The 9,707-nt window shown below is 40.8% G+C and overlaps 1 protein-coding gene across 2 annotated transcripts in view; it reads right to left on the bottom strand.

The window, feature by feature from the left end:
- Window positions 1-215: 215 nt before the first annotated feature.
- The window catches only part of nol4la (nucleolar protein 4-like a), a 34,430-nt gene continuing 24,938 nt past the window's right edge, over window positions 216-9,707 (bottom strand). For both annotated transcript variants that reach the window (XM_003439107.5, XM_005448479.4), the window contains exons 8-11: window positions 8,827-9,015; window positions 8,618-8,737; window positions 8,284-8,473; window positions 216-5,856 (exon numbers count right to left, since the gene is read on the bottom strand). In XM_003439107.5, the coding sequence (XP_003439155.1) occupies window positions 5,639-5,856; window positions 8,284-8,473; window positions 8,618-8,737; window positions 8,827-9,015 (717 nt within the window). In that variant the 3' untranslated portion in view covers window positions 216-5,638. The remainder of the gene's footprint in view (window positions 5,857-8,283; window positions 8,474-8,617; window positions 8,738-8,826; window positions 9,016-9,707) is intronic.

The following is a 9,707-nucleotide window of genomic DNA, read 5'->3' as shown; positions in this document are numbered from 1 at the left end:
TTCCTTTCCACTCTTGTCTGGTGCTTGCTCATAGGAGGTCTTTTGATTGTTAGGATTACAACAATCTCACAATATAAATATAATACAATACATTTACAATATAAAGTCCCTTGAGGCAACTGTTCTTGTGATTTGGTGCTATATAAATAAACTGAACTGAGACTCTTTATTTTTGCAGAAATTAAAGAAAAAAAGTAAAACACCACGAGCCGAGGTCTCAGTTTGATAGCTCATCGCACTGTTTTATTCAATTACTGACATCTCAGGAGAAGAGGAGAGCCTTGCAACTCTGCTGTTGGTAAACCACTGGTGTTTTTTTTTTTCATAGCGTTGATGCAACACTGAAAAAGCGCTATTTCCAAACAAACACAGGTCCCTCATTAGTGATATGTAAGAGGCAGAGAGAATCTCACCTGGACAGTTTTGCATGAAACATACAAATGAAACAGGTTCAACCTTTTTCTTTTGTCTTTTTGTAGTTTCACATATAATAATAAATATCCATACCTATAAACACTCCAAAAAATTAAGTCACAGGTACTGGAAAAAGCTCCACTTTTAAATCACAATGATAAATGTACAAAACAATAGACATCTCATATAAATGTTAATGGTTTTCGTTAAGAGATTTAAATCTCATTTCAGAGGAAATCAGCGGATAAAAACTAAACTTGGAGATTCAGTATTACCTGAGGTTTATGGGTTCCCCTTAAAAGGCCAGGAGAGGGGAATGGCTTTTATGTTACCAAGGAGATATTACAACAGGTCAAAGTGTACCTTTCAGGACACCAGTCGGGTTAAGGACAAGGAGTTTTCCCTGACAACGCGGCCGGGATATTAAAAGATTATGAGCACTTCATGTAGCAAAATAAATGTACCTACACTCCATCGTCCTCTGTTTAGGCCACAATAGTAGTTTAAAACAGCTGATTAAAGTAATCGAAATCCTTAATTAATCTTTGCTGGTCCACTTTGAGAAGTTGCGAAGCTCCCGTTTTACTTAATATTAACTTTTATAATGCTGGAAGCCACCACAACGCCGAGCCGACCGCAGCCAGTTGTCACGGCACACTCTGACCATGTGACCAGGTAGTCAAAGAGGTCACGTCTGCACTTGATGCAATGAAACAACAAAAGGAAAATACCTGGGCAAATGTACACAGATTAGAAGGAGAGGAATAAGTGTGAGAGGCAAAAATATGTCGGAATAAAACGCGAAAAACAAACAAAAGCAAAATATTCTGAAAAACTGTACATGTAAACATCACACTTTCACTGAGTCCAAAACCAGAGGGGAAAAATACAAAGCTTCACACAGGTTTACAGTACAACCTCCTGCACAGAGCTACAGTCACTTATCCGTGCAGAAGAGGCAACAATTGAAATAATATAAATAACAATAGAAGTAATACAGACCACCACCAAATGATAAGTTAAAACAGGCAAGGGCTAAACCACTTTGATTTTTTTTAAACAGCGCTGTACCCACAGAAAAAAGAAAAGGTTTAAAACATCTTTTATCACTCTTTGTACAGCTATACAGTACATTTATCAGACCACTTTAGCAATCCACAAGCTACCAGGGCATTTTAATCAACACCAATAGATTACATTGTCCAGTCAATACAAAGAGAAAATCCATTGGGCATTATCAAAAGAAACCAAAACGGAACAAAACAAAAACAACAACATGACAACTAATGGTTGTCGTTGATCACAGTAACTCTAGCACAGCTAAAATGTTGCTCAGCGTAGACTTGAGACAGAATATCGATCTGCAAGCAAATGTTTGGTTGTGAAGATGGGACGAGGTTCAACAAGGCGTCACATGTGGAGGATCTGCTATGGCTACAGTAACAAACAAGCAGGTTGGAGGAGACGAGGAAGACGTGTGTGAGGACTCAGGTCCCGTACATCTATGATTATGTCTGTGTGAGGCCAGAGGGGTGTTTCATAAAGTGAGATGACCAGTTAAACCAAGGCTGTTTCAGCAACATCACAAATTCACCTTTAGGAAAGAGGCTTAAACCATAAACTGCATATAAAAGATGGCTCTCATTTGAATAACTGGTTTGTGAAGCCTCAGTTCAAGCATTTTGGCTGAGATATGTTGGAATTTTTGGAGCTAGAAGTGATCGTATGTGGATAAGAAGGCAGAGTGCTGAGAAATCAGCAAGCCTGGGACACAAACTGCATCCAAATAAGTCCAAGCATAAACACACTTTTCATCTAGTTAATAAAACGCTAGAATTTAACGTGCCAATCAAAAACTTTCTGGATATGTGCACTGCACAGCAAAAAATAAAATGTCTCAGATATTCCCAATAAAAATTCTACAAAAGGCACGAACAGCAAAAACACGGTGGTAACACAAATTAGTCAGGGTGAGGCCTAGCACACTCTGATTATGTCCCCTAACTTTGAGCTTTACAGCCTCAAGTGGTCACTAGAGGAACTGCAGTTTTTGGCACTTCTGCTATTTTTGCCACTTGGTTAAAATGTTTCCATTTCTGCCTGTGCCGGCCAGTCATGACCATCTAATCCGTAAAAAGCAGGTTTAGCTCAGCACTGAAGCTGTAGCCCAGCTTCAGTGCTGTATAACCAATTTCATTGCTCTGGCCAGCTGTAGGTCTAACTAATTAAGTCTGAAAGCTATTTGGCTCCTTGGTTACATGTCTAGGAAAAACCAAAACTAAAGTATATAAAAGTTGAAAACATTATATATAATGTTACATATAAATACATATAAAAGTTGAAGACATTTCTCTGCTAATTTCAGGCTGCTGAGTGTGATTAGCTTTGATGTTTTTTCAGTCATTTTTTAAAGTGTTTGCTATACTTTGGCAAAAGACAGAACAGCTCTTGAACTGCGACTTCATTCTTCAGCCCCAGAGGCCACTGCTAACCTTTTTTTTTTCAACTTTACTGAAATTTTTCTTTTAAATCTCTTTATTATATCTTTCACAGTTATTCAGCCACGAACGTTACAGCTACTTTTCTGTTTTCTTATCTATGAACTAATCAAACTAAAATTTGAAGTCAGACTTTACCAAAGCTAAGACTTTACTAGGTGCAGCACAGTGGTTAGCACTGTATGACACTTCAAACAGGCTCCAGCACCCTGGGGACCTTAACTGAATAAGTGAAAGAAATCTGACTGATCATTATTAGCTATAGGGATGGTCTCCAACAAGGCTTATTCAGGCCGTTCATAACAAGCCCTGCTTCTCTCCTCTGTTATGAAACACCGCTCAGATGGACCAAACACACTGATGAGTTTAAACTCCGATAAAGGAGCTGTCTGCTGTTTTGTTTTTTGATGAAAACTACCTCTGATTGTGAGTTATGTCAGATTATCCTTTGTTATAATCATTTGTCAGAACTGAAGCTAATTATTCAAATGAGGTAAAAACACACTCAAATCATTGTGTTACCTTAATCCTGAGCTATAAAGTGCTTCCAAACTTGCAATAGATAATAGAATTTAAATGTGAATGTAAATGTGAATGCAGCCCAATCATGACATGGTAATAAAGCGCAGGTCCCGAATCACTAGCCAGGCCTGCAGGTGGTGAGAAAGAGGTGAATGACCCCGAAGAGACTGATTAATGATACATGTGATAGGATTTGTGATACATACAGAAATATAGCTCTCTAAACTTTGACAAATCAGTAAGGTGCGAGCCGCTTTCGGCTGCTCGAAGAGTCTTTGTCTGGAATGTTTCAGCCTACTGAATTAAATCGTCACAGATTGATGCTGTTTACAAACTGGGTCACTCCACTTATACACAAACAGGAAATCAACACACTGTCAACATCGACAGAAAGGATTAAAAGAAACGCACACACAAACACACACACACACATACAGAACTGTCTTTGTGCTGAGTGACTCACCATTAAAAGTTGTGAGGCTGTGCTCTTGATCGGCTTTGAGTACTCGTTTGTGTCCTCAGTCCACACACACATGCACAAACATAAACACACACACACACCATAGCAGAGAGCTGGGAGAGTAAACTGTGATGTGATTACATCTTTTTCAAAGATTGTCTCTTGCTTCTTTTCAAACTGTGTGTTTTCAGACGTGTTTTTAATGAGACTGTGATGCAGGGTCAGAGGGGACGATTCAGACGGACGCGCGCCCAGACGAAGGACTTTCTTTTTGTCTGAACATCCCGCCCGCTCGTGCGCTCACACGGCCTCCGCCGCAGTCTCTAATGGATGCGTGTGAGCTCTATGTGCCCTTTCTAAACTTAAGAATAGTCACTGAACACTTCTTCCACGAAACAACCCGACCCTCCCCTGAAAAAGACGTGCAACATAAAGTCCCGTTTTTTTCTGCCAGGTCCCTTTTTTCCTTTTTTGTCACTGACTGATCCCAGTACACGAAAGTGCCTCAGTTATGAGGTTAGCGATAAAGATCAGTAATCACAACAAACAACAACATTGAAATTGGCTACAATGCTGCATGGGATATCATTACTTTTTACAACTTGACAGTTATAGCAAGAGGGAAGGGTAGTTAACCCTCTTAGAACGCCTCATCAAGTCATTTCAGCAACCATTACCGATTATCTTCAATATTGCACCTTTTTCCACTTTTCTGGTTATAACACCAAGAGTCTAAACAATAAATTAATCTCCTTTCTCTCCCTGACAGGAGTCTGTGACCTCAATTTGCATACCCAGGCTTCCGAAAAGCCTCCTTCCCTTTGAGTAATGAGAAACTGCCCGTGATAGAAATATTCATAGTAGGATAAGTGAAAACAAAAAGGTGCGCTGGGTAATGAGTCTTTGTCTCGTAGTCTGGAAATCACTCCGACCGAGCAGAACAGAGGTATAATATTGACCACGCACTGATGGATCTGCTTGTTCTGGTCAAACTTTACAGGTGAAAACTGTCAAACACTGTCACTGCTGATATTTTCGTGCTCTACTTTGTAACATTTTTTAATCTTATTATTTTTTTGGAGTATATATATATATATTTATATATATATGAAAGTCAGCATATCCGACAGTAGCTGTTGAGGTTAACAGGTCAAGTGGCAGGTCGCCACATCTTTTAGCAGCAATTCATCTGTGGACTTTCAGTTATCCGGTTATCATTTAGAAACAACTCGATTCACATGACCCAATCAAATCATGCCACTGTACAGCATATTTTACACACAAATAGAAAGAAATAACGATGCTAATTCACTGCTAGGAAACTATTCATTTGTCCAAACGTCTGCACAAATGAGCTGACTTGGCGTTACGGTGGTTAAGCTGATTCAACACCTCAGTCTGTGCACCACTTTTTCCTTTTTTTCTTTTTTTTTCCACATAGATCATCGCTTCCTGAGACAAATGGAGGTTGAGGTGCTAAGATGAATTGAATGGGATGAATGGCTACAGATAACAGGGCACTATAAGGTCAAAGTGAACCAAATGCATAAATAAACATCTTTCAGCCTGTGATATGTTCTGGCCCGCCCAAAGACATAAACATGTGGGGATAAGTGTCATACCTACAGGGCCCACTGTGCGCTGCAGTATCACTCGTGTACAACTGTGTCTTTGTATGTGAGAGTCTGCCCCGAGACGGACAGGCCGAGGAGGGGGCAGGGAGCTGGCACGGTGTGGCTCGGACTCAGTTCTGCTGCAGGATCAGGTTTTCCAGCTCGTCTGCTGAGCGGAGCAGGAAGGCCGCGGACTCCCGGTACCCCGCGATGAGCTGCCTCACCGCCGTCACCTCTGGAGGGCTGAGCTGAGCCGAAGCGCCGCCTCCGCCACCTCCCTGACCGTGACTGTTGGCGCTGGAGGAGGAGGAGTTTGGGCCGACAGATTTCATACTCAGATCTGTGGGACCTGCGGAGGCAAACGGAATATTTTAGGGAAGTCAGACAATACAGGAAATACATTTAAGTGGCTCTATGTTCATTTCTAGCCTCATCTTTGTATTTTTAAATCGTACTAAAGTGGCTTTGGATGGTTCACAGTCCAAAGAAATCTGTAATCCCCAACTGTTCACGACAGAAAGCGGCCCCTCCCTGAGCATGGTTCTGCTGGAGGTTTCTTCTTGTTAAAAGAAAGTTCTTCCTTCCCACTGTCACCAGTGGGAGGTTGGTCATTTGACTGTGGGGTTTTCTCTGTATTACTGCGGGGTCTTTACCTTACAATATAAATCACTGAAAAAAATCAGTCTATTCTATTATATAAGCAAAAATGATGCTTTAAACGGGCTAACCATGGAAACTGGTGAAGTGGCAGTTAAAGTGTAAAGACGTCGAAGTAAAGTACAGTGAGAGCTGGGGGCGTCAACAAGTGATGATTTGAAGACGTAAAGAAGCCGTCCTCCCCCAGATATAATTGTTTAGTCAGAGGGCTGGTTGAAAGTCACATGTAAGCAAGAAAAAGAAATCTCAGTTAAGGAGATAAGAATAAAATGGATGAATGAAATGATGAAGATGTGGCCTGAGAACTGCTGACAGTGAGTTCTCAAATGGGAAATACTGCAGATTATAGCCTGCGTGATTTGGTGTAAATGTAAGTTTTGTGTGTATGCTTTTGTACTGACACATTATGTCCCAATATAAACCTGTAGATCTAAGGCATGGCTGTCAAAGATAAGGCTCGGGGGCCAGAATCGAACACCCAAAGACTCCAATACGGCCCACAAGATGACTTTGGAAAATATGAAGAAGGGCACAGATTTTGGACTTTTAAGTGTATTTTCATGAATTTTACAGCTTTTCCTACTGATGAAAACCTCCAGAGTCATTCATACTACATCAAAGTAATGAAGTAATACATAAACATTTAAATGACTGAGAAGTTTCATATTTTTCAATACCTACAATAGAAATTTCTATTTTGTGGCTCCACACAATTTAAAAAGAAAAAGAAAAAACAGAGGTTAAAAAAACAAGAAAAAACTTTGTTTCATTATTAGATCCGATCGGGCAGTTATTACTTACAATTTAGTCCCAAAAGTCACGCTGCCAGATTTCATATATACTATAAAAGTATTTCTTTATCATGTAGAAAAACTGAAACATGCTGTTGAAGTACTTTTTTCTTATTTGTCGATAACTGAGGGATTCAATGCACAGTTAAAGTTCTTTATACTGACAAAAAGAGGAGCTTCAATGGTCCAGCTCACTTAAGGTCAAAATGGGCTATATGTGGCCCACAATGTAAAATTAGTTTGACATCGCTGGTCTAAGGGAAGAAGAAGTGACCTTTAGAGTATCAGGGTGGAATCACTTCAGTGTATTTAACAGAGAAATTAAAGAGAAAATTATGGGAGTATGTTATGTATCAATGCATATCAATGCACAGATTATTATTATTAGCTTTTTTAAATGTATCTGAGTCCATGTGACTGGAAGAGGAAGTCTTTATCTAGATATCCTCTGGCTAACTGGAAGCTCCTGGTGAAAGGCGTTATCACCAGAATAACTCACCAGGTCTCAGATTATCTATATGCTAATCTTACCAAGTCACACTGTTTTATTTCAGGCAGGGTGGTGAACATTAAAAGAAGTCACAAAGCAGGCTTCTGAGCTGCTGCTTATTTCACAAAGGACGAAAGTAAAAGTACAAATGTTAGGTAGTTTTGGTAAATCTTAGCAAATGTGTTGCAGAAGTCTTTTTGCCATTGATTACCAAGGATTCCATTAATGACAGAATACAGATAGCCATACAAAAATTCAGCCTCATTACCACAAAGTCTACAAAATGTGGAATATGTGTTTTTCAGTGTGAATGGACCAGCCATGCAGCATATAAAAAAGTTTGTTTTTTTAATTTGTTTTTGGCTGTTTGTTTGTTTGTTTGTTTGTTTGTTTAAAACCTGGTGAGAGAAACCAAAGTCGATGAACTCTTATATGGTAACATTTGATTGTAAGAAGGCCACACCCAAACCACATCAAACTCTATTGTCTATTTTACTGTAAAGTAAACCCCAGTTTACAAAATGAAGATTATGTTTTATCAAACAAGACTTGGAACTAATGATTGAGACTATAAATTTACTGGTAAAGTGTTTATGAGGCTCATAAATAAAGTGAGAAGTAGGGTAATTTTTCCCAAAGGCCTCTATACAATGTGAGCTCCTTTTGCTAACCAGAGGTGATGCCCCCTGCTGGCCATAACAAAGAATACATGTATTTTTACACTAGCTTTTATATCTAGATCAATAAATACAGTCTCTTAAATACTGTGGGTTTCCTTTCGACCCTTTCTTTTACACGTTATCGAGGCAGATGATGTAATCCAATGAAAGCGACTCACCGTTGGTTTGCGCAGCATCAGAGTTCTGCTGGGTGCTGCCGACCGTCCCATATCCCCGCAGGTTATAATTGAGGCCTCCGTTGGTGTAGAGCTGGTCTTGGGCAAAAGCTGCACTGGAAATGGAAAATCCCGAAGGAGCCACGGGGGCTGGGTCCCTCAAGATGGGTTTGTCAATAGAGGCTGGCTCATCCTACAAGAAATTAAATATTTTCAGTTTAGGCAGAACATTGGATTTTGTGTTGTGCAGTCTGCTGTTAATGACGCATGGCCAGCCGAGCACATTCCCAAATCCCTGCTGGGCAGATTCACAAACACCAACTGCCAAGACATTTACCGTCGCTTGGTAGACATCGAGCCGCATCCTCTTGGCAGCATTTCGGGTTTCGCTCTCGCAGGCGGCAGCGAGGATGTTCTCGGCCATGGCAGAGGTGAGGTGGGGAGGTGTTGGTCGTATCTGGCAGTGGGGCGAGTGAGAGGTTTTCATTATGAATGTGAATAGTTATGAGCTGAGTAGAAAACACTTAATCTGGGGGCACTTTGTACCTCAAAACCGCCTTTTTTCATGCGGCGACAGGATTTGAGGTAGGTGCGGATGCGCTTGCGGGAGCGCTCCTGGAATTCTGGGAACTGGCGGCTACAGGACTCAATAATGGCCTGGATCTTCTCCTTGGGCTGTTTGGAGATGGGCACCATGCGGTCCAGATTCTCATCCACGAACAGACGCACAAACATCTGACAGAGAGAGAGATATAGAGAAGGGGGAGGGGAGGCAAGGGATGTAGAGCAGAAAAAATTGTGGGGGTGCAGGGTAGAGAGAGAGAGAGGGGTGTGAGAGTCAAACAAAAGAGGGAAGGAAAGGCAGGGGAGGAGGTTGGGGGGCAGTAGAGGTAGAGTGGAAGAAGAGAGGATAAAGAGGGAGGGGGAGGTGATGACAACAGGAGGGATGGAAATTGAGTCACTGCTCAAATCCAGGGCAATATTTCTGGTTGTGTTGGCATATTTGGAAGTCTACTTTTGCTATTCTACTGGTTTCTTTTCAAACCAGAAATGCACAGAAAATGGATTTCACAGAGTAAATAGGATAGTTTGGAACAAGCTTGTATATGCAAATTCTTCCCATCTAGAAAACTTGTAAATATTATGCCCCACACCCACCTCCACCGCACCAGTAGAAACTGTGGTGTAATGAGCTCCAAACCCTGCAGAGACCCCTCTGTATCACATAAAATTGCATTTCAAAATATCAATTGTCAGTCTATTTCTTCTTTGATACCTTTATCAACCCTTCTTACTACCACCACATTATTATTTACTTAACAAGCTACTTTTAGCTGCTCCCTTATTCACAAGGCATTACCACAGCAGGTAGCTCCACATATTTGAGTTTTTAGAGACTTTTGTCTCCTCCTGAGATCAAACCAGGG

The sequence above is a fragment of the Oreochromis niloticus genome, linkage group LG20, assembly GCF_001858045.2.
Source record: "Oreochromis niloticus isolate F11D_XX linkage group LG20, O_niloticus_UMD_NMBU, whole genome shotgun sequence".
In the NCBI taxonomy this organism is placed as follows: domain Eukaryota; kingdom Metazoa; phylum Chordata; class Actinopteri; order Cichliformes; family Cichlidae; genus Oreochromis; species Oreochromis niloticus.
The sequence above is the reverse complement of the archived record's forward strand: the minus strand, read 5'-3'. Positions and strand labels throughout refer to the sequence as shown.